Raw genomic sequence first — 25,175 nt, 5'->3', positions numbered from 1 at the left:
TCTATCTATCTATCTATCTATCTTTTTATCTATCTATCTATCTATCTATCTATCTATCTATCTATCATCTTTCTATCATCTATCCATCTACCTGTTTGTCTACGCAGGTGTATATACACATCCTATCTACCCACATCTGTTTCCCTGGAGAACCTTGACTAACTCAGTTCCCCATCTTGGTTTCTTAATGCCTGAAAAGGTCTGGTGAAAGGCTGGAGGGGGTGGGGGTGGGAGAGCTTCAGTCTAAGGATCAGTGAACACAAATGTCAGGAATGAGGGGCTAGGCCGGGCCAGGGGCCACAGTGATGATGAAAGGCAGGGGGATTGACTTGGGACAATTACAGAGGTAGCTTAAAATGTCTTTGCTTCCTTCTGAGCTGGCCGGGGACAGGTGTCCTGGCCTCACCAGGGGCTGACATTAGGAGAGGAAGGCAGTCTTTGCCCAACACCCTCAGCTATGGGAGGAGGAGGCATGGGCGGGTGGGGAGGGATGAAGATGGGGAGGGCTGGCTGTCTTGCTTCTGTCCAGCAAGTGGCTGAGTGAGTCCCCTCCATGCCTCTGTGCTCTGTGTCCCTTAGCATAGATTAATTTTTGATAACAATCACACTTTACATTTGTAAATTGCTTTTAGGCTTTTCAAAGCACTTTCACCGAAACCATGGGAAAACCTCGCCTTGCCTCCCTTTCCCCTCGGGGTCTTGAGGCTGAGTCTGGTTGTGTGAAAGAAGCATTTGGGTCTCCGAGGAGGCCCTGCTTTCCTTGTTATGCAGTCTCTGGCTTTAGCAGAAAGACGGCCAGGGTGCTGGGGGCAGCTCCAAACCAGGATTTAGTAGAAAAAAAGGATATTCCTCGGAAAAGCACCCATCACAGAAGGGTGAGGAGTGTAGCATGATGCTTCTTTCCCAGGAGAATGGGGGCCTGAGGCTCGAACTTCCTGACACCCCCTCTTTGGCTTCTCCCCTTCATCCATCCCTGCTGTGGAGGCCTTGTCCCCCCCGGGTGGACCCTGAGTCCCCCCAGGCAGCACCTGTGGCAGGAGAGGTGCCCCTTTGTTCTCTTTGTCCCTGAAACATGAATGGTCATGGGGAGCCCTGTGTCACAGGAGACCCAGCCCCCCATGGGAAGCAGGCGGCCCCTTCCAGGCCTGAGTAGCCCCGAGCCTGAGAGAGTGCAACTCTCAGGTCCTGGTTGCTGTGCTGTGCCCTGCCTGGACACGGTGGGCAACGGGAAGTGGCCGCGGCTGTTCGGGATGCTGCCGCCTCCACTCCATGGCTGCGGGAGGCCTGACACCTTTCCGTTAGTGATCTGCTTTACTGGGCTTGCACCCCAGGCCTTTTTAGGCTTTTTATTTTTCTCAAGTTAATAACCATCCCCTACCCCTCCCAGGCTCGAGGCATGCAGATCCCAGGTGGGGCGGCCTGGGCTGGAGCAGCATCAACCAGCGATGAAGTCGTCTCTCCAGGAAACCAAGCGGGCACAGACGGGGCGATCCCTGGATCTGCTTCCACAGGGTGTCCCCTCAGCTTGGGTCGAGAGGACAGTGACGAACACTGGCTCCCGCCCTTCTTGAGATCCATCACTATTTAAGCCACCACAGGATGCCTGTGTCTTTCACCACCCATCTGCCCTTTTTTGGGGGAAGGAAAAGTAGGCATTTCAGTGCAAAAACTGAGTCTTGACACTTCAGGTGGAGACTGATGTGGCTGTCCGCTGCTCCCTGTCCTGGGAAGTCACCCCCCTCCTAAGCACCGGAAGGGCACAATTCTATATGCCCGCCTTCCAAACTCAGCTTCCGGCAAGCAGGCTGTTATAACAGCGCCTCCCTTTGGCCCCACTCTGTCCGGGTGATCCTCCCACCCATTTGGCAGGTAAAGACGCTGAGAAGCCAAGAGTGACCCTTGCCGTGGCTCCCACAGAGAAACAAAAGGAATGGTGGATGCTACCCAGCTACCCGAGTAAATTCAGCCCTCCTTGGGAAACCCATTATAGAGCAGCTCCCCCCTTAATTGTCTGGGGTGGGGATACAGGGCCTTCCTTCCCGGTGACCATCTTCTCTCCCAGAGTCTGTAAGAGGTCCCTTCACTGCACCAGTCCAGGCCTTTCGCAGCAGGACATGCACGTGCATGTAATCCAGATAACCAACCCGACCCTCGGGACCAGTGTCTCTGGACACACACGTGGACACAGTCACCTGCAACCCACCAACACAGACTCTCACCTTCCCTCCCTCCCTCCCTTCCGAAACAACATACACAGAAAGACCTCCAACGTGAAGAGGGGCACATGCTCGCCCAAGCTCTCTCCCTGGGCATCAGGGCTCAGGGCACAGGGCCAAACACATCCCTCCAAGAGCCCAGCAAGAGGAGACGGGGTTATAGTGAAGCGGTAAGAACTGAGGTGAGTTAGCAGAGCTTCCTGGTCCCGTGTCTTTGGGCATCAGCATTTGGGTGGGGTACCGCGGTGGGAGGGGATGAAAATTTGCTGTGGATTTTGGAAAATAGCACAGATGCCCATCTGTTTTGGATGGCTTAGCTGAAGCCAGCTTAGAGGCCAGATGGATGGATTAGGGGCCCCTGGAGGTCCTCCCACCCCGACGTGCCTCAAACCCCCGGACACAAGCACATACACACGTAAATGGCTTCCTCTCCGTGCCCAGGATCAACAAACAGGCACATACCGTTTCCACACCACTATTGTCCTCATGACCAGTCACAGCAGTAACCAACACTCACTCCCGTGCACTGTGGGCATCACCCTATTTCACTCTTATAATGAAGCAGGCACTATTATCTCCGTTTTACAGGCAATGAAACTAAGGCCCGGGAAGGTTAAGTAACTTGACCAAGGTCCCACCACTGGGACATGGCAGCTCCAGGACTCAAACCCGGGTATGTTTGACACTGACCCATGATGCCGAACTGCCTCTCTTCAGCCCTGGCCTTTTCAGAATCTGGGGCTCCCTGCTAGGATTTCTCCAGAAAGATACCTTATTATACACTCAGGCAAACTGTAACTGGGTCTAAGATGCAGCTGGCCCTAAGTGCCATGCCCTTGTTTACATAGGCTACGCGATCTATTCATGGAACAGTCAGATGAAATGTCATCCTGCTCCCCAGTAGGCTGTCAGAGCTCATTTTTCTCTATTCTTCCTCCATCCTCCATCACTGACCCAGATCCCTCATGCCTTAGGTAGTCAGCAAAAATTAGAGGCGCAGAACAGAGGGGCAGGGCAGAGCCTGGGGGCACCATGAAAGCAGTGTCAAGACCTCGGACCGCACAGACTCAGACTAAATCCCCCTCGCTGCAGCTATGACACTTCCGCGCCCACCCCTCAGCTGCGCGACAGACCCCAGAGGCAGTCAGATGGCCAGCAGACTGGAGCTCCCACTCTTGCTTATTGCTTACTAAGTGGCATGAAGGCATACCCTCTGGGCTCCCGGCGGCTGTGCATGCCTGCCCCCTGCGCCCCAGCTCCCCTGGATGCTAAGAAGATCTTCCAAACAGTCTCAGGACAGACGGCCCCTGGGCGGGCAGCCTACTCACCCAGGTCCATGTCTGCAGCTTTGGGCCGGTGGGAGCAGGGCACGTTCTTGAAAATGGCATCCAGAATCTTCTCCTTGACCTGAGTAATGGTGTCGCAGTTGAGAATCTTCACGGGCACCTCGGGGCTGTTGGTATTGTCTGGGTTGACACAGCTCAGGACCTGGGGGAGGGCAGTGGCAAGAGCTTTGAGACGCCCAGCAGCGTTCCGGGCTCCTGTCCTGACCAGCTCCGCCTCCACAGGTTGGACCAGAGAGGGCTGGGGAGAGCCCAGCCCAAGCCTGTCCCCACCAAGCCCCCTGCCCTTCCCATCCCGCAAGCAGCAGGAAGGTGCCGTAGGTGTCATTGCAGGATCAGGAGCTGCACACTTAACGAACGTCACGAAAATCCTGATTTTTTTCAAAGAGAACAATGTCCAAGTTGGAGGAGGCAGTGAGGGGAAATCTGCATGAGAATGGACACTCATGCACGCACACACTCTCTTACACGCACATACTTTCTCTCTTACACACACGTGCACACGGCACCTTCTCAGGCGCACACCCAGACCCGCGCCCACCTCTGAAACCTCCCGCTTCCATCCGTGCGTGTCAGTCTGTCTTTCTTGTCTCTCTCTCATACACACACTCACACTAATAGGAATCTGGCTCCTCTCTCAGAAGATTTCATAAGCTTTGATTTTTTTGAGGGTTTCGGGCTGATAGGAGCTTGCAGAGGCTCTAAGAAACATAATGTGTTCTTTAAAAATAAAAAAGCGCCCTTTAAAAATTGCAGGTTCGGGCCACCTGAGATCCCTTCCTGGCTCTGAACCTGAAACTTTGTGCTGGGGGAAGAGGCCACCCTGGCTCAGGGCCTCAATTTCTCTTTTTGGAACGAGTCAGAAAAGTTAAGACTCCACTTAAAGCACCCAACTATATTTTTCCCTTTAACGAGCTCTGGGCTGTTTCCAAAGGCTTTCTTTCTCTTGCTGTTCTCAGAGTGGGCTCTCCCTACGTGGGTGAAGCCGTGCGGGATCCTGGGTGAACCACAGGGGAAACGGGTGGTGCTGTGGGGCACAGGTGCTGCCCAGCGGCCCTGCCATTCTGGGCTCCTGCACCTCCCTCCGACCCTGCTGCCCGGTGCTCTGTGCCCCTCCTTCTCCGCCCTCCCACTGCTCCTCCCTCCCAACCATTTCCCAATTGCATGTCTGGTTTGCAGACTCAGACAACAGCCTCCCTCCTACCGCCACCCCCTCCCCTGCTCCATGTGGTGGCAATCAGAACCTTGGCCCCTGGACGCCTGCCTTTCATTAGCAGCCAGACTGCTATGAGCTCAAATGGAAACATGCTTCTTCCATTAAGAAGAAAAAAACCTCCCAAATCTATAAACCCAAACGCTCATTCTCAGAATGGCCTAATCTGAGAACAATGACAGAAGGAACTCAGGACCGTGTGACCCTCTGAGTGGCCTTTCTCGGCCACCTCCACCTCAGTGGCCAAGCATAGCCTGCTGTTTGGTGCTGCCCTGGGCTCCCCTGCTGTCCTGAGCTCTGGGCCAGCAGTGGGTGGCTTAGCCTCCCCCAAGTGGCAACGCCGCTCGCTCTGGGCTTCCTCTCCGCAAGAGACCACGAGGCAGAGGCTGCCACCTGAGCACGCTCTCTGACATTTGTGCTTGCTGCAGGGGTTCCTGGTGGCCCTGTGAGAACTCCGTGGGATGCTCAGGGCATCCAGAGAAGCAGCAGTGGCCCCACCGAGGGACAGGGTTCCCTGGCCACTGGCCAAGCCATAGCTCCAGCCAGAAGTTCTCTTCCCACCCCCTAGTCCCATGTCCCTTGGTGAGTTTCTGAGTAAACTTCCTGGTGTTTTTTTCTGCTAGGTTGGTGTTTCTCAAACTTTAAGATGCGTAGAATGGCTGAGTGGTTTTGTTAAGATTCTGACAGGAGGTTTAAGATGGGGTTTGAACTTCTGCATTGTAGCAGGCTCCCAGGTGGGCATCTAGAGCTCTAGCACAGAGATCCCCAACCCCCCGGCCACGGACTGGTACCAGTTCATGGCCTATTAGGAACCAGGCCACACAGCAGGAGGTGAGTGGTGGTGGGCCAGTGAGCGAAGCTTCATCTGTGTTTGCAGCCGCTCCCCAGTGCTAGCATCACGGCCTCAGCTCCACCTCAGATCATCAGGCATTAGATTCTCATAGGAGCACTAGTCCCTGGTGCCAAAAAGGTTGGGGACCATTGCTCTCGCAGGCTCCCAAGTGACACTGACTGGCACTCCCAGCAGCAGGGTCCTAGTCCAAATTCCAGTATCAATCTGTTAATCACTCAGTCCTTAAGAGGGGCACCTGCTAGGAAGCAATGCATCCCTGAGCCTCTCAGCACCTGTCTCAGTCTTCGTGGTCCCTCCTGCCAAGGACGAGGTTACCATCAGTTGGCCCAAAGTGCCCTGGGATCCTCCAGCCACTGCCAAATTCCACGACTTCCTGTCTTTCTATTGGACTCCTTCTCTTGGAGCCTCCAGTCAGCCCGTCCTGCTGCTGTCTAATGCTCTTTCTCTCTTTCCCTCCTCGGCAGCATTGGGGCTACTCCCCCTTCCGCGTGTGGGAGTTTCCCTTCATAGGCCCTAAGGTGGCTGTTCAATCTCCCTGTCACCATTTCTTCTCTGGGAAAAAAGATTGCAATCTCCTTCCCCATTCCTCACGATGCCTCTCTCCCTGATGCTTCCTCCTAATGGATGTGCTTCCCAGACCCGCTCCGATGTCCTCACGTGCTAAGTTGAGCTCATCGTGCTAACTATTGTTTGGTCTCTGGAATAAAGGATCTTGCCATCTGGGGACAGAGCACTGTTACAACTCATCGTGTTGGATGCAATATTTTGGGGAGCCCCTGACGAGATGGGAAAGAAAGGAAGTGGAGGGGAGAGATCAGGCAGGAGACGTTTCAACAGGAGTTCTAGCTCATTAAGATATCTATTCCAGTCTCTATTTTAGGAAGGAATTTTTTTCCCTTTCCCGTTTTAATCGGAGCCTCTAATTCTGTCCTGTGGAGCAGACCATGCCTGCCAGGAAACGGGGGCCCCAGTCCCACACTATTCCTTCGAAGCCTCATCAACGGAACCCTCATCAATTGAACAAATTTTGGCAACTCTGCTAAGATGACTGTTGGGCTTCCCGGGGCCTCTGACGAGGGAGTGGCATAGGTGCATCACGGTCACCTTCCCAGAGAGAAGGGACGACTTTGTTCGGAGTGGCAGAAGTGGTCTCCCCAGCGGGCGTCGGGGTCTGGGCTTCTCGCTGGCTCACTGCCCCAGCTTGGCCTTGCGTGCTGCAGCCTGGCGGACCGTGTGCCTCATCTTCCCATAGTGCATTTTAAATCTCATCTATTCTCTGTCCTCCCTTCTTGGGTGCCATTCAAGCATCGCCCCCAGCACTCGTCTTTTATTTTCTCACCCCATCCATCCACTTCCTCGCCCTTTTCCTAGAGAATGCCTGCTGGGAGATCGCAACTCTCCCCAAAATGCCTGAGAGTGAGCTCTGTGGCCTGGAGAGACAGCGGACAGGCACATCGAGACAAGGGGGCAGAGCCCCTGGGGGCCAGCATCAGTGAGCGCTTACATTGGACTCAGTGCCTTGCACACCTATCCAAGTCCATCCCCTGTACAGCTCTGGGAGCTACGTACTATTGTCATCTCTGTCTTAGTAGGTCATATTATCCTCATTTTTTTTCAGACAAAGAAACCCAAACTCAGGGAGATGAAGATTAAGATTAGCCCAAACCACCCAGCCGGTCAGACGTAGAGGGTCAGGGCTGCGATCCAAGTCTGCCTGCTTCTAAGCTCCTTGTTCCTACATGCTGAGCTTTGCCGCCTCCTAGGGTGACAGTTTCTAACAGGAGAGCGGGGCTAACCCTGACTGAGGGGATCCCCACGTTCCCTGAATAAACACTTTCACCATTAGGCCCTCCTGGCCTCATGTCTTCAGCTCGGGTCATGACCATATTGGAACTATGACCAGTGGGCAGAGGTGGGCTTCAGAATCATGAGGACCTCTTTCTGGCTTCCTCTGCTTTGTGTCCCCCAGTTGCTATCTGCATGAAACTGTTCGCTCCCCACCCTGGGAGAACTGATGAGAAGGCGTCCATTCAGTTGCCGGTAGAGGTGTAGGACCCCACAGTTTGGTTTGCTCAGACATGTCTGAGCTACTACTGGTCCCCAAATCCAGATGCCCTGGTCTGGTGGTAGAGAGGATGTCTGGGGTGACAGGCACAGGTAGATGGACCCTCACAGAGGGCAAACCTGCAGAGGTGGCTTTTCAGCATATTCACCATCCCCTCTGCTGGTCAGGGGCTGCGTGGGACCGAAGCCCACCACCCAGAGCCATAGCGAAGAGCTGCGAGGCTGGCTTACCAGGGTTTTGTAGTCGATCTGCTGGCGAATGAGCTTGTCCTCACTCAGGGAGTAGCGGGCCTCGCCCGTGATGGCGTCGATGGGCCCCTTCTCCATCTGCTGTTTGATGGCGCAGAACAGCGAGAACAGGGGCTCCCCGGCGCACTCCTGGACGGGGACAGGCGCTGTGCTGGGCGGGGCCCCAGACGAGCAGAGCCCAGCCTCCCGGGGGCCCCGCTTCCCCAAAGGGCTGCCGTCTGCTCCTCTGTCTTGAGTCCTTCCTCCTGCTGCTGCCACCTGCTTACTCTTGGGTTTATAACTCCTTCCTTCAGATGTGCATCTTTCCTGGCTCTTTCGACCACAGTGCCCTCTCCCATCTGCCCTGTGCCACCACCAGCCTACAGCTCTCTCCTCTTCCTTGCCTCTCGCCCCCTCTCTGCTCCTGCTCCCTGCCTCGCCCCACCTTGATGACCTCCGAGGTGTGAATTCTTTAGCAAACAAGTTACGAATTGGACTCTGGGCAGCTCTTCTGCCTTCCGGGCACATTGTCAGCTTCTGTGCCACCACAGGCAGCTTCTGTACCTGCCTGGGACCTTCATCGGCCTCAGTAAGTCTGGGGCTGGGAGAGGCAGAAGGAAAGCGGAGTGATAAGGGGTGAATTGTTTTTAGCCCGAGGGCTCACGCAGGAGCCTGTGTCTCAGCTTGGGACTTACTGTGAGGCTCCGTCTTCTGAGATGGTCAGGAGCCCGTTCCCTCAGTGACAAGGGGGAACTGTGTTTCTTGGTAGGGTTCTGAGAGCCTGGCCCTAGGGACTGTGGACTTGAGGGCCATGGAGGGAAATGCGACAAACTGGGGGGGAAGCAGGCTGGTGCCCAGGCTGGCGGAGAAACTGAGGCAAGGCCAGAGATACTCCCACAGCCAATCATACCTTGAGGAACTTGTAGAGCAGGAAGGTAAACCAATTGGTCAACATCTTCTCGGCCACCGACTCAGTTCTGTCACCCGTCACCGGGGGAACCAGCAGAGGAAGACAAAGACAGAAGCAGCTAGTCAGACCCCAGGACTGGGAAAGCAGAGGCAGAAGTCTGCATGGGTCTTACTGCATATGGCTTTCAGGCCAAATCTTGAGATCCTACAGAGTATCTGAGTCCATGGAGTATCTGAGTATTTGAATCCTAGGAAGGCGCCCCACAGTGATAAGATAAGCTTTGCCTACAAAGCTGAGAGATGACATGCTGGGTGACAGGCTCCTGGGAGTTTTGGTGGGAAGGGGTGGGAGCAGTGCCATCCAACATCCATCGTCGTCTCCACGAGGACGGAGACACTCTCTGTGCGTGCAGTCCAATATGGCCGCCACCAGCCACGTGTGCCTCTGAGCACTTGAAATGTGGCTAGTGTATCTGAGGAGCTGAAGTTTTCATTTCCTTTACTTTAAAATAATTTAGATTTAAAAGGGGACGTGTGGCTCGTAGATATCACATTGACCAGTACAGCATTAGAGAACTTGACAGTTCCTTTGGGTGAGAAAAAAAAAAATGAAAAATCTGAGGAGATACTAATTTGGCAAGGGAAGGAGGGGAAGATGGCAGGAGATGTGGGTCACGGTAAAATGGCCAGAGAGATTCGACTGACCCCATCACCTACGTCGAAGACTCCCCCGCTGACAGCAGCGTGGAGCTTTATACCTAGCGCACGCCAAGAAATGCCCAAACTGTCCTATTTCAAAGCCTTCCACATACTTCGGAGCTTCCCCTGGGAACCCTTCCAGTTTTTATCTGCAGTGACAGGACATTTTTTCCTCGAGTCTAACTCGCGTCTTTCATGCTGCTGCCGAAGTTTATTTATTCTTTTACGTTGGAAGCGAAGACACTGCGGCAGGGTTTCCTGCCAAAGATCACGTTTGCTTGCGTCCATTTAGAGAAAACAAACTATTTCCAACTTGCACGAAGCACGTGGCCAGCTCCAGAGAGAAACCAGCCCATCCAGGCATATTTAGGTAGCGCTGAAAGTGGCAGCTGCCCGAAGATACTAATAACTAAAATCCCAAGGCAGCCGGGGAGCTGCCAGCACAAAACGAAGCTGAGAGAAGAGAAGGAAGACTATGGAAAGAAGCAGGTCAGCCTAGGGCAAGAGGAAAAGAAGATAAAGGAGGGCAGAAGGGAGAGAGCGAGTGGGGAACAGGAAGAGGAGACGCCCGGATGCAGAGTGAGACCACGCCGGGAAAGTGCCCGTGGGAGCTCTGGCAGGCGGTGGCAACCCCAGAGTCATGCCGGTGGGTGGCTGCGTGGTGGCAGTAAAACAAAAATCAAAATGATCTACCTTGCTGTTCCCAAAGCTATGGGAGTGCTCCTACATGTAGCGACTTTTTGCAGCTGTGCAGGCGGACGCCCGTTGCACCAGGGGAAAGCCTGGAGGAAACACTCTGAAAGTCACGTCTGTGCACTGGTCCAGGCGGGAGACCCAGAGACCAAGGATGGGAGGCAGATGGTACATGGTGGTCCAGGTCCAGAGCCTGGCCTGGGAGTTTGCCATCTTCATCTACGGGAAGGCTGAAGATGCTGGAATGACAGCTTAGGGAAGGAATGGCCTTCCAGTAGGTGGAAAGGGCAAATGGCAGTGTGAATAGAGTCAGAGAGTCTTTATTTCCTATAGGGCCGAAGCCACGAGATCCGGTTACGTCTTCACATGTGACCACTCAGGTGTCCACAGTGTCGAGGATGAGACATCCAACTGTGCCGAGCGGTGGACCCTAGACCGTGCAGAGACAGCGGGTGCCAGGAAATTCTTGCTCTGGTGCATCAGGCTAGTTGCCACTAAATTAGGGTTTTAAATCAAATACGGGCCGGACCAGTGCTTCTCAAACTTTAATATGCATTTGGATAACCTACATTTCTCATTAAGGTGCAGATTCTGCCCCAGGAGATGTGGGAAAGGACCTGAGATGCTGCATTTCCAACAAGTTCCCAGGCGATGCTTCTACTGCTGGTCCCAGACAGCAGTGAAAGTTACACGGGGCTAACACTTCCGATCTTGAGATGGCGGGTAGGGTTCTAGAGGGGCCCTGGGCATCTCTCCTAATTCAAGTCCTGATTTGGATTAAGCCAGGGAATAGAAAAATGATCTGAAGATTCCACAAGAGAAGAATTCCAGCAACAAGGGTCAAAATCAGGGGAGTATAAAGGGCAGAGAGCAGATAGAAGGGCAGAAGAACAGTAACAGGTGAGCGGATGCCGCAGCCAGTTACAGGCACCAACGTGATGGACGAGGTCTTCCAAGAATGCGCAGGGAGCCCCCAGCCTCTGGGGAGGTCAGTGTCCCACCTCGGGGAACTCGGCTGACCTGTGCCGCCCCCCTGCCACCCCTCGGTCCGCCTCTCACCTCCTGAGCAGCAACTTGGGGTGGTTCTTGCTCTCCAGGTTCTTGTCGATGAGGTCGGCCAGCAGCTGCTTCAGCACGTCGGTAGCGTACTCCAGCTTGCTCTGCAGCACTGTCATGATGAGCGAGGCCACGTTGCCACGGTCACGCATGGAGAAGCTGCGCTGAGACTCGAGCGTGCGGATGAAGGACAGCAGGAACACCTTGTTGTTGATGAGCTGGGCGAAGAGCTTCAGGCCTTTCTCCACGCGCTCCTGTCGGTAGCCTGGAACCTGCAGAGGAGACCCGGGGGCGTCCTGACTGCCACCTGTGAGGATGAGGCTAGCCGGGCCCCAGTGATGCCCCTACGGGGTGGGCTGTGAGCACTGCTGACCATCCCGCCCCACCACTCACCTACTAGCCGGAGCCCACCTGGCTAATGCCATCAAGTCCTGATCTCACGCCAGGTATCTACTCAGTCTCTGTCACAGCCCACGGGTGGGTCACTGTCTCTAGTTTAGAGATGAGTCAAGTGAGGCACAGAGAGGACACCGCTGTTAGTAATGGTGACACTGGGATCTGAAGTCACTTCTGCCAGCTCCATGGCCTAAGCTCTTTCCTGAGGGTGATGCAGAGTCGATGAGGGGCCCCCATGCCACGACCGAGCATCCTGTGGGAACTCTGGGCCCCTGTGGGAACTCCAGGAGGCCGGGCTGCTGTAGGTTACACTCTGGCTGAGGGATCACCAGGCCTGAGCCATCTCTGGCCCTGTTGACTGATCTGTCAACAGATCAGTGGCCTCAGAACCAGGACTTTGTATTCCACATGGGCACTGATACTACCCCCCTGTGTAAGCCTGGAAAAGTCCCCTTGCTGCCCTGGGGGCCCAAGCTCATTCACCTAAATAAATGGGAAGATTAAGCCTAACTGTCTCGTAGGCACGCCCTAACTCTAGCATCTGGTATTTTCTTAGAGACTCCTGAGACCCTGCTCCATCATGGAGAAGAGGAAGAAGAAGGTTTATCTTTCTGCCTGCATCCTCTGTTCATTTTGAGATCCGTGCATGAGTACAAGGGTGCACCCCCCACTCAGCAACCGTGAGCTGGCGACAGAGCCAGGCAGGGAGGGTGTATCTCTGAGCTGCACAAGGACGGCATGGCACGGGGAAGTGTGAGACGTGCACCCAATGGCACTCTACACAGTCATGGGAATGGAGGACCCACTGCCGCTCACAGTAGTGGGATGAATCTTGCAGGCATCGAATGGGAAGAGTCATTTGGAAGAGGGTCTACCATATAATACCATTAAAAGACAGATTAAAAATTACAAAATGAATCCAGGGTGGTAGAAAAATGGTTTTTCTGGGGGGCCGTTGAGAGGGGAAAGGAAAGGGCTCATAGGGGCTTCTGGAGGGCTGCTGATGTTCTGCTTCTTGGTCTGGTACCGGCTGGATGGCCGTGTCCACTCAGGGAACAGGCACTGACCTGTGTCTGACAACGAGTGCGCTGCTCTGTATGAAAACTTCCATGAAAACAAGTTTGCTTAAACAGAGCCCAGCCTCTGCCCGACAACGCGACAGTGGGGTGGGGTGCTGGGGGAGGCGGGGGCATCCAAAGGAGATGCCATCGAGGCTGCATCTTGAGGGCTGTGTCTCCCCCGTGGGCTAGATGTGTCAGGTCTTCGGGAAGAAGTGTCACATATGTAGCAGTAGAGAACACAGTTGCAGAGTCAGTGACGCTTGGGTTAACTCTGTCATGGTCATTTACTAGCTGTAAGGCCCTGAATACACCAGTTTCTTCATCCACGAAGTGAAGGGATCGCAGCTAACCTGTATACAGATCTCACTTTGTGCTGAGCGCGGTTCTGCAAGCTTTAGAAATACTGACCCATTTATTCCACATGGCGCCCTGTGAGGTGAGCGCCATTATTGCCCAAGGCCCCATGAGGATAAGGAGCTTCCCCGAGACCCCAAGACGGAGAAATGTCGGAGCCAGGCTGTGAGCCCGGGCCGTTGGCGCCTGTCCTGCCGTCTCCTGGGGCTCCTGGGAGTGATAACGGCCGACATGTGAAAAGCCTGCACTGCGCAGCCTGACACACAGTCAAGTGACTGAACGGCAGCAATTTTACCCCGCCTTACTCTAGAGGTTTCGAACTGGGGAAGACGGTGACAGACAGAGAGATCTGTGTTTGCCCAAGGTCCAAAAAGCTGACAGATGTGGAACGGGAAGCTTCTGCCACTCATTTAGTGAGCCCCCTGGGTTGTGGGCTCGGGGCGAGGTGCTGGCTAAAAGCAGAGAGCAGTCAGACCTGGGCCCTGCCTCTGGATGGCAGCCAGCAGGCCCTTTCGGTGGCAGGAGCCCGGTGAGTCCAGCCCTGAACTCCGTGAGAAGCGCTCTCATTGGACCCTAGCTGACTGTCACCAGCGGCTCCCACAGGTCAGGAAGCTGAGAGGAAACACACGTGGTTCTAGGTCAAGTCCATTTCCGTTTCCCGCCCTGGGGCACTGGTACTGGGAAGGCAGTGTCAGCATGCAGGTCTCAGGAGAGATGAGAACTTGGCAGAGCCAGGACCCCCTGAAGCTCATCCTGGAGAACCCTTCGTTCCCCCGGGTGGGGGCAGCCTCAGCGTGCCTCCTGCCTGCCCCTACGCCATTCCCCAATCCCCGGGGGCTGAGGAGAAAAGGACAAGGGAGACTGGCAACCTCACCTCGCCATCAGCCCAGCCTCCATCTGCCTAGCTGTCTGTCTCCCACGGATCTCCCTCCCACCTGTGACCACCCCGTCACACATGTACGCACGTTTTACTTCCTCTGTCCTTCAAACCCCTCAGATCGGCACCTGCACAACTTGTCACTAATGTCATTTCTTGGGCACCCACCATGTGCAATGAGCAGTGTTGGCACAATGCATTCATTGTTCCGACTAAGTCTTCTAATGACTTTGCAAGGGATAGTGTACCGTCTTAACGGTCACACTAACTCTTGCAGGGTCATTAGACGCTATCACAGTTGTCCCAAGGCCAGCTGGCTGGTGCTGGATTTCTAAACCCAAGCTTGTTTGGCTCCTGATTCTCCTTCCATTCTCCATCTCCTTGGCCATGTCCAGTCCTACCCCAGGCCTTGGGGGTGACTGGAAGCCAGCTCTGAGTCCTCCCTGCGGCCTCCCGTGCAAGGCCTCCCCGCAGCTCAGGATGGCCATCTAGGGCAGAGGAGCCACGAGCTGGTCTGGCGTTGAGGCCACGTGGAGACAAGGAAGAGGATACAGGGCCAGCCAGATGGCACGCCTGGCGTGAGGATGGGCTCCTGACTTCCTTCTGGGCAGCAAGGCCTGGGGCCCTGGGAAGGAAGGGTTAGCAAAGCCACCTGTGGAGAAAGAGCATCTCGGACAGTAGCCTGGGGTTTGGACTCAGAGAGACGAACTGGCTCGTTCCTGGAGGAAAGCTTGTCACCTCTGGGCTCTAGTCCCTCGTCCATAAAATGAGAATACGAGTGCCTGTGTCATAATGTTTTATGGACATTCAATAAGATAATGTATGTAAAGTGCTTGGCACATGCAGTGAGCACTTAAACAGCAGTTTTATTACCTGCCTCCCCTACTTCACTGACTGCTTTTCACGGGTCCCTTTTGCCCAAGCGTTTCCCAGATAACTAACGCACCGGTGCAGCATCATGGGTGCAGAAGGCAGGGATCTCTCCCTATTTTATGAAGCGGGAGGCGGAAGTGAAGTATCTTGGTAAAGAGTATCCAGAACAATTCCCCTTTGTAACTTGCCACCCTGCCTCCTACGCAAATGCCGCTGTGAAACAGGACTTTCTTTATTCACCAGATGGTTCGATAATTTAGTTGAAGTCTGTGAGTATAAAACTGGATAGTAAATTTTAATTGTAACCCAATAAGGTAGAGCTGAGATGGCAACGATAGGTTGAAAATGGGGTGTGCGGTTACTGTTTGCTTTCTGTTTTTAAAGGATCAGTGTGTGACCAATGCCTGGGCAGCCGCTTCCCCAAATGACTTGACTTCACCCAGACGATCCCAAAGGGCCTGATGGCCTACTTCCCAGGACAGCCTGAAGCCAGAGGACATTTCCTTCTTCCTACGCATCCACCACTCATGTCCAGCCGGTGGGCAGGTATCCCAGCGGCTGACAAGGTCGGGGAACACTGCTTTAGATTAGTCGGTGGCTTCCCTCACAGAGCCAACAGGGAGAAACTATTCTGGTGGTGAAGAGGGGTCAGAAAAAAATGAGGCCATGATGATCCACACGAGATCCCTGGATCTCGCCTAGAAAGCTGCGTCTCACATACCCCAGGCTAATGTGGGAGAGTAAAAGTTGATTTCCGTCTGCAAGCAATTAATTAGTGAGTTTAATGGAAATGAAAAAGTTGTACGTTCTGGCTATATACCCAAAGATTGAAAGCAAAGACTGAAAGCAGGGTCTCAAAGAGATATCTGTGCACCCGTGTTCACGGCAGCGTTGTTCACAGCAGCCCAAAGCGCCCATTGAGGGATGAGTGGATAAACAAAATGTGGTACATACACACAATGGACTATCATCCAGCCTTAAAAAGGAAAAAATTCTGTCACATGCTACGAGATGGGTGAACCCTGAAGACACTTTGCTGAGTGAAATAAACCAGTCACGAAAGGATAAATACTGTATGATTCCACTCATGTGAGGTACCCAGAGTAGTCACATTCATGGAGACAGAAGGTGGATGGTGGGTGCCAGGAGCTGGGGGAAGGGAAATGGGGAGTGATCACTTAACGGGGACCGTTTCAGCTGGGGAAGATGCAAAAGTTCTCGAGATGGATGGTGGTGATGGCTGCACAGCCATGTAAATATACTTCATGCCACTGAGCTGTATTACTTAAAAATGGTTGAGATTTTATGTTATATATTTTTTACCACAATTAAAAACCAAAGCTGTATGACCTGCTTGATTCAAAGCCCATGCCTGACAATTCGCCATCTCGTGCGCTCCAACTCAGGGAAAATGCTTAAGCTGGCTGTTAACTCCTTCGTGGGCAGAGGCTTGGATCAGAAAATCTCTCCTTGTGATTAAAGGCAAGGAAAAGAGAGAGTACACAGACTTAAGGGGAAATTTTAAGGGGCCAGGCGAGGAATAAGGCCATGGTAGGACATGATGTGATTTATAACGGGGTCCAGAGGGACATAAGTTCCCACACAGGTACACAGCCTCTACATCCCTTTGCAGGACCCATGTAGCCATCCCGCGAAACTGCTTGACCCCTGAGCGATGGGTCCCAATGCGAATCTTAGAACTAGTCTTATTTTCTGTTGCTGCTTTGACCACAATCTTCCATCCATCTTAATAAGTATGCAAAGCCATAAGGAATGACGCTGACATAGCACCTCAGACATCAAACGCACAGGCTTGTGTTGGGAGGGTGGGCTCTGAAGTCTAACCGCCCGTACTCCAATGTTGGCCCGCTCCCTCCCGGCTGTGTGGCCCCAGCATTCTCTGTGCCCTTAGTTCCGTCTCCCGCAAAAGGAGTGTACCTACTTCAGAGGGCTCTTGGGAGGCTAAATGAATGCATGCCTGTAAATTACTTAAGACCGGGCCGAGATATTAGTCAGTGGTCAGCTAGTAGCGATTATGCCTGATGATTATGATTTTGCCCTGGTTTCCTCATTTATATTTTTCGCTTTTCTCTGGCATTTATCTTTATAAGTCATCTTAAATCCCTTTCGGAATGAAGCATAATATGAATATATGCATAAGCCAGGTCCTATGCGAGACGGTAAAAGGGATACAATGATCAAAAGATGAGGTTGCTGCCGGGACGAAAGACAGTTAAGTTCTTATCAGTCACATTCCCACTTCCCTTCCCAGGGCATCGCTGATCTTTTCCATATAGATTTATTGAGCACCAGCTAAGTGGTGAAATCCTTATGTTGTGGTTTCTTAACCATGGGTCCATGAGCTCCCAGCATTTGTCTGTCACATTTCTCATTTCTGTGTATGAGCACAGTTTTTCTGGGGAGAGGGTCTTCAACCTCCATTCAGTTCTCAGGGGATCTATGACCCCCCTCAGTCCCAAAGCCCTACTCTCATCTCTGCTCTGAGATCCCCTGGCTTGGCCCCACCTCCTCCAGAGGGACTGGCTGACAGCGACAACTGGGGGGACCTTGGGCAACTCGCATCCCCTTCCTGACCTCTGCTTTCTCACCTCTGAATAAGGCGGCTGACATAAAGGTCACCAACGTCTTTCTCTGCGCTAGCACCGTGATGAGGAAGGGCTTGGCCACGGGCACGGCTTCTCACCTCGAGGTCCCGGAGGACGGGATGGTCTTCAATTCCCGGGAACAGGACCCGCATGGTGTAGGTTCTATAGTCCAGGAAGGGAATCCCGGCTCCGTCCAGGTCACTGGTCAACTCGTGGATGTCCGTCTGCAGCTCGGCAAAGGCTGGCACAAAGAGAAGCCCATGAGACGGCTGGCTGGGGCAGGCCCAAGAGCTACCCTGACTCGGAAGGCTCAGAACCCGCATCGAGGCTTCTAGCAGACATGAGCAATGGACTGTGGATGTGCGAAAATAAGAAGGGGGGATGTTTCAAGTAGCTGGGGTGAACGACACAGGCATGGAAGAAAGATGCAGCACAAGGAAGCTTGTTTGGGGCCAAATTCCTTCCAAAGCATGGAGGGTGGGGGTGAAGTGGGGTGGTAAGCCATTCACAGATCTGTGCTACTGCTGGGGCCAGGAGCACCTCCCCATCTGAAAGTGAAGGGCTTTGGTTTGCAAAATGTGTGCAGGGGCGGGGGATTGTAGAGGAAGAGGGGAAAGGAAAGGAGAGATTTGGATGATGAAGGGTCCATTTCCGATCCTGTGTGTTATGATGGGTTTCCTTATAAGAGTTAAGAACAACTTGGTCTGAAGTCCCATTTCTGGGCCATGCAGCTCACCAGAGCCATCAAACCACCAAATGGGGCCAGATGGAGGCTCTGCCACACTAATATATTAGTGTGTATAAACACACAGGGTAAATCTTTGTCCTTCCTTCTGCAAGGTGATGCTATTCAGTGGTGAACTATGAGCTGTGCGTGGGCACCACTGTCTATGGAGGCAGCTCAGATCTCCATATGGTCACTGAGCTGCAAGATCCCCCAGTCCAGGGAAAGTCCAGTGCACGAGCCAAGGTTGTTACACAGCCCCAAATCTCTGGTCACACCTTGTCACGGGCATGGTACTTCTCTCGGGACACACTCTGCCATGGAAGGTAGTCAGAGGCGATGCACCCAACCCTTCCCTGCTCTGCCTTCCTCCTTAGCACATGTACATGTATGCAGACACCAATGCATGCGCACACGAACACATGCACGTATGCATTCATGCACACACACACGCACACACACGAGAACCAATTAACACGTGTTGGCAAAGAAGAACAGCCAGTGGATGTTAACTGAACAATATTTCTTTCTATTTATATAAACACAAGAATAGGAAAAAAATACTTTATAAGCTCTGAAAAGATTCGTAAGCCCTGTACGGCTCTAGAAAAGCCCTCAAAAAGCAAGCCCTTTGTCCAGTGGGCTCTGGTGATCCCAGGAACACAACCCGGACCCACAAGCCCTGTCCACAGGGCCTGACTGCACTGTGCAGTGCTGACTTCGGGGCTGGGGTCTTGGGTTTCTGGTGTGAAAATACCAGTGCTTCTTGTCTGACAGAAGAATAAGGATGCCACCTGGACCACAGAGAGGCTACTGTGGCCTGTCCTGCTGCTCTCTTCCTGTGCCCCAAAATTCCACTCTGGTCACACTGACACTGGGGGTCCTTGTCAAGGGAAGCGACTCTGAAGGCAGAGCAACCCCAACGTACCCAAGAGGAACTTACATCGATGTGTGTGCACATGCGTGCGCGAAAGCAGAGTCGGAAAGCCTTTTTGGCAAGGACTGTCACCAAAAGCCCCGATGAACATACGTGCATTTGTGGGAGTGCTTGGGAATGTGTGCACGAGCATGAGTGTGAGTGTGTATGTGTGAGTGTACGCACGTGAGTACGTGAGGGATCATCTGAGTGTGTGTCAGTGTTTGTGAGTGTGTATGCACACATGTGCACGTATGGGTGTATGTTTATCTATCGGAAAGTCAGGCCTGTGAAGGGCCCAGGGTGGGTCTCTGCTGAGTTCGTGTGTGGGCTACTTCCTGGCTCACTATCAAGTCTTCAGGACGTCACCTTCCCTGGACCCAAGCTGCCCGGCAGAGGTTCAAGAGCCAGCCTCCCACACCCCTGGAAAATACTTTTATGGCGAATCCAGCGTGTGTGTTGCTCTACGTGTCGCTCTTCCCACCTGTGTGGGATGGCTCTGTGCAGGAAGCCATGGCCCTCTCCCTCACCTGGTGCCTGTACTGACACTCGGCTGGCCTCCCTGTCTGACTGCTAATTCCTTCCCCTCTAGAACCTCTGAGAGGAACCCGGCTTCACGGTTCCCCTCGCTGCCGCTCCCAGTTGGGGTGCTCAGCTGGTGGGGAACAGAGGGAGGGAGCTGGCTTTTTATCAGTCTGCAGCTTTCCTTCAAGTCACCAAGCGCCTCCAACATTCAAAGCCTCGTGCCTGCCGCACATAAAAGAGATTCTAATCACTACACCTAATTAGAGGAAAGAGTACATTGTGGAGAAAAAAAAATTAAGCAGCGTAAATATAATAAAAGGTAGTAATTAACAGTCCCACAAGGCGGATGCTGCATTGACAGCTAAAGGAGGTAGAGAGGGGATGGAACGGACCCACCTCCCCATCAGAGAGAGTCGGGGCATCCCTGGTGGGGATGGGAGAGCCCCAGGTACAGGCCAGATTTACTCCATGTATAAATCTACCGCAAAGAACCAGCTCGGCCCTCCCGGGTGACTCATGAAATGATATCCTGGGGGGTGACAAGAGTCTGACTCCTTAATTTCCTTCTTGGATTTTAGTGCAGCTGATTTCGCTTCATGGTGGGGTTGATAATTTTTTTTTTTAAATAGAAGCTGTGAAACAACTTTTCCTTCCAAATCTCAGATCAGCCCTACAGCCTTATCTTCCTCCTAAAGGACGAGAGCTGAACATTGCTTGAATGTGTCATGTCAAGACACCCCAAGGTCTCCCTGAGAGAGGAGCATAACACCTACTCGGCCAAGATTTGGGGCTGAAAACTGGCTTAGTGGGATTTGAAATGAGCCCAGTCTGACTTGGGGAAAGAAGGCAGGGGGCATCTTGAGGAGGAGGGACCGGAGGCCTTAGCCTTATTTGGTCTCTCCCCGGTGAGGCCCGCAAGGATGTAGGTTTGATCTGGGCACAGGCTCATTGACCAGAGTTAGAGGTTCTGCAGATGGACACCCAGCCCCCAGCACTGTTCACTGCTGCCCAGTGTGCTGCTTGTGTGTGAGACACACACGCACATGCATGCACACATGCACACGCACACACACACACATGCACACATACACACATGCATGCGCTCACACTCACATGCATGCACACACATGCACACATGCATGTGCACACACACTCACACGCACGCACACATACGCATGCACATGCATGCACATGCACACCCAGCTTCCGGCATGGGGCTGTGGCCATCCGGCCACTCAGTACCTTCCTTGCACTCCAGGGCTACGCGGGACTCCAGGTTGTCCATTTGCATCTGCAGCCGCTTCAGGGTGAGGTCGCTTTCGCGGGACTTGCGTTTGTAGGCGATGAGCACGGCCACGATGAAGATGATGAGGAGGCCGCCTGCCACCGCAATGCTGACAATGGCGGGCAGGCTGAGTGGGCTATCCGGGGCGATGTACACCATCCCCGGCGAGTACTCCATGCCACCGACACGGGCCTGGGGACACAGCAGGCAAGAGGGAGCTGGGTGTGGGGACAGAGCATCCTGGGGAACAGCCCCAAGTCACCGATGAACTGGTGACCGAGGTCAGAAGAGGACAATGGCTCCAGGGAGCAGGACCATCCTCGGTTATAAAAGCAAATGAGAGGGCTGAGGGAGGAGGTCTGGCCAGCTCAGCGTGGGCCACCCCACAGGTGGAAAAGCCACACGTTCTCTCATTCAGAAACTAACGTGGTCAACTTCACGAGGACACTGCAACGACTGGGATCTGAAAAGTCTGACATGTCATCAATGAGTAGCTCTCTGAAGAGTCATCCCACTTTAAGGGTGGATGTCGGAGGCACCTGACACTATAGACCGCCCCAGGTCAACAGCGGCCCTTTCCTGGGAGGTCCTCTTGCCTACGATAGGTGATTTGGCAGATCATTGAATGTTCTGCATTGCCCTCATTGTGGCACCAGCCAGCATGGAAGGAATAACGGTACAGAAAACAGAAGCTGGAAGTAAGACAGGGAGAAGGAGCTAGGGATGGGGAGTGGCTAGGAGGAAATAGGGAGTGGCCAGGATTTCCCGCCCCCCGCTCCCAGGAAGCCCCGGTGGCTCAGGATGGAGCTGGACAGCTCACACCCAGCGGCCCCTCTGCTTGCTCCATCCAGGTTGGAGTCCCGCCAGCCTCACCATCACTTTGTGCCTCCCGATGAGGTTGGGGGACTCGCAGAGCAGCTGCACATCCGACACCGTCACGGTGCACGGCTTCTCCCCGACTAGCACCGTGTAGTTCAGCTTCACATTGCCCCCAGCCACGGGCGGGATCAGGTTCTTGCCCTGGGTGGACAGGAAAACCTCAGTTTCCACCCCAGAGTCAGGGCCAGAGCCACAGGTTGGGGGCTACGTCCCCCCACCCAGAGGTCCCATCTTGTTGGTGAGCTGGTGGAGAAACCACCGTCTGTAAAAAGTCCAAAAAATTCATAGCACATTCATTATCATTCCCCTTTCCTCGGTGGAAAATTAATAACCAAGGCACTGTTTGAGCTTATCCCAAATGCAGCTTCAAATCCTTCTCAACACAGAGCCATAGTCAGTCACTACCAGTGATTCAAATTGTCATAACAGTTAAAATTAAAATTTGCTATCTATGCTCCAAAGAAACCCTATACTGTAGTTTGCAAAGGGCTGCATCAGAGGAAGCAGTATGAGCCTTTGATCTGCCAGGTCCCGGACTCAGGGGACAAACCAAGCTTGGGAGTCTGGTGGCCAGGGTGGGTCAGACTTCCGTGGCCTGTGAAGAGAGTGTGCCTGTCAATACAAACTCAGAGAGATTCTGGGCTATAATGCAACCTCTGCTAGGGACTCCGGCCACGATATGTAGCAGGAGCTCATGGCTTCTGGCCTCTTTCCATGCCTTGAAGAGACAGGCCCCCTGCCATGCAGTGGCCTCCTTTTGTTCTGCTAGCCTGTCTACCTTCAGGATGATGGGTGTGCCGGGCTTGAGCTCCAGGATTCCTGAGGGCCCAAAGGCCTCAAACACAGGGTTGGGATAGTAGGTGAAGTTGGTCTTGTTGAGGATGAGCAGGGACTGGACATTGTCTAGGATGAAGCCGAATTCCTCGGGTCTCTCTGTCAGGTCAGACTGGTGGTCAGGCCCCAGAGCGAGGGCCGGAGCCTGGCAGGTCATCTCAGTAGCGTTCAGAACCTCGCAGAGCTGTGGGGGAGCAGACAGGGAGGACCATGCTGCGTATCTCTGCACACACAGGGCCCCCCACCGTACCCACTGGGTCACCTGTGGTACTGCCATACGGCACAGTGTTGACATGGGACATTTATGTACAGGTCACAGGTCCTTTGCAGCCAGGGCAATAAGAAATAAGCTGGGCAACAAGAAATAAGCTGACACCAAGCTTCGTTTTGCCCATGATGGGAGTAGCAGTGATGAGGACATCTTTAAGCTAAGGAGCAGGGCTGGGGGTTGGAAGGATGGAGGAATAAGGGTGTAAAATCCCCAGACACCCCAGAAGTGATTGCCCCTCCACGACTGTACCTCAAGGTGTGAATATGCCCTCACATCTACTCCTTATCCCGCCATCCCAGTGATCGGGGTGTCACACGAGACGGGCCATCGTTGTTTGGGGAGGGCCTTCCTGAGTACTTGGGGGCCCCACACCCTTTGAGGAAGCAACATGCTGAGTGGGCAGCCCCCATGACCCCGAAAGTCCAGACTCACATTGATGTGCTCCTTCCCTCCGTGCTTGGCACGGATCTGGGGGTTCTGTATGAGGTCCAGGTGAGTCCCCCACACGGCGATGGGTGTGTTCCCACTGGCCGGGAAGAAAGAAGGAGGCGTGTAAACACGAGGACAGGAATAGCAATGGCCCTCGGCGATGACGATGATGATAATCAATCAGGCTGAGCTTGACATTAAAGACAACGAGAACCGGGAGGCCTGACAGTGTTCATGGGGACAATGATGACAAGCTGACTGAATAATAACAAGGATGGGCTCTCAGCAGTCAAGGCGAAGACAGTGATGACCAGATGTCCCTGACCATCTTGTGCAGAGCCATTTCAGAGCGGGGACACCCCATGGAGGCCGGGTCTGCAGTACAGCCTTCTTGGTGCCCCGAGGCCTCCTGGTCCCAGCCAGCTGCTTCTGTGCAGCCCCCTGGTGTGTCTTCCTCCAGCCCTCACCAGTCTCAGGAAATTTGTCACACTGGCCTTGGTCACACTGCCCACCAGACCCTTCAGGGTGTGAGCACAGCCTCCTCCCTCCAAGTCAACCCTACCACAAATTTCCACCTTAGAGACTTCAGTCCCCTGAGACTGGGCAAGGCAGGGGCCCAGACACTCAGGCACCTCCTACTCTAGGGATGCAAATGTGAAATGCTCCTGGACCCAGCTCTCTGGTACCCTGGGGTGTCAGCCAGAGGCTGCTGACAAGGACGGATCAGGAGATCCGCCTTTGTGTCCCGTTTCAAAGGAAACTTAAATGGCATTGTCCTACTTCAGGGCAGCCAAAAAGCTGACAGGGCCTGAGGGCTGCCACCCTGGGGACTCAGCGCAAGTCAGGAGGCATCTTCCTTACTTCTCCACAGCCAAGGGAGCATCTTCGAGAAGAATCCTGCTCTCCGTAACAGTTCAGTAGCTACAAGCTTGGTGGGCACTGAATCCTGGACACCCACATTCATTTAGACCCCTTTCCATCCACCCTTCTTTACACTCAGTTATTTCCCTCCCTTCCTCTCGCCTCCACCTGCCCCCTCTCAGGCACACACACACACATTCTCATGGACACACGCACACACACATGCACACACGCACATACACACTGGCGTACATGCACGCGGGAAGACTCCTGTGAAACTAAGAGGCCCTCCAGCCCGAGAATGAGCCTCTGAGGGCCGGCTGCCTCCTGATCTCAATCATCAATTCGACATACACTTATCAAATGCCTCCCCACCGCTATTCCTTAGTAGCCCAGGCTGCTGTAAGCCACACAGAGGCAAGCATTGTGCAGAATCCCCCCCTGCCGCAGGCTTTGTTAACTGTACTGAGATGCTGGAGTCGCTGGCAGACCCAGAGTGTGTCTCCAGCTTCCCTCTTGATATGCGCACGACTCAGGGTCATCTGCTGAGCGCCAGGAAAGATGGCACCTCCATTTCTGTGATGGTGACGTGAGGAAGAATGGAGTTAAACCAGGCTGTGAATTTCTCGGGGAGTTGCCAACTTCCCGGACTCCCCAGCTCTGGGGGCGGCTTTTTCACAGGCTATTCCCCTCTCTGTGCCTTATATTCTTCATCTGCTTTAGGGTTATGGTGAAAGCTTATGAGGTTTGGGCCTTAGAGAGTAACTAAGGACAACCAAATCTCACCCCAGGAAAGGCTGCTTTTCCTTGGGTGTAAGGCCAGGGGCAGCAAACTCTGTAAAGGGCCAGAGAATAAGTATTTCAAGCTTCCTAGGCCATGTGGTCTGCCATAATCACTCAGCTCTGCTGATGAGGTGGGAAAGCAGCTGTAGGTAAAACATACGAATGAGCGAGGCTGCCTTCCAGGAACTCGTTATTTACAAAAGCAGGCCGACAGCCAGATTTGGGCC

General features: G+C 53.6%; 1 protein-coding gene across 1 annotated transcript in view; it reads right to left on the bottom strand.

Moving 5' to 3' along the window:
• Positions 1 to 25,175, bottom strand: part of PLXNA4 (plexin A4) — a 418,364-nt gene that overhangs the window by 28,170 nt on the left and 365,019 nt on the right. Inside the window, exons 17-25 of the mRNA XM_039861051.1 lie at positions 23,308 to 23,401; positions 22,549 to 22,788; positions 21,765 to 21,911; positions 20,849 to 21,083; positions 17,540 to 17,682; positions 11,278 to 11,546; positions 8,828 to 8,894; positions 7,921 to 8,067; positions 3,545 to 3,704 (exon numbers count right to left, since the gene is read on the bottom strand). Of these exons, the coding sequence (XP_039716985.1) occupies positions 3,545 to 3,704; positions 7,921 to 8,067; positions 8,828 to 8,894; positions 11,278 to 11,546; positions 17,540 to 17,682; positions 20,849 to 21,083; positions 21,765 to 21,911; positions 22,549 to 22,788; positions 23,308 to 23,401 (1,502 nt within the window). The remainder of the gene's footprint in view (positions 1 to 3,544; positions 3,705 to 7,920; positions 8,068 to 8,827; positions 8,895 to 11,277; positions 11,547 to 17,539; positions 17,683 to 20,848; positions 21,084 to 21,764; positions 21,912 to 22,548; positions 22,789 to 23,307; positions 23,402 to 25,175) is intronic.

The sequence above is a fragment of the Pteropus medius genome, unplaced genomic scaffold (assembly GCF_902729225.1).
Source record: "Pteropus medius unplaced genomic scaffold, Ma_sr-lr_union100, whole genome shotgun sequence".
In the NCBI taxonomy this organism is placed as follows: domain Eukaryota; kingdom Metazoa; phylum Chordata; class Mammalia; order Chiroptera; family Pteropodidae; genus Pteropus; species Pteropus medius.
The sequence above is the reverse complement of the archived record's forward strand: the minus strand, read 5'-3'. Positions and strand labels throughout refer to the sequence as shown.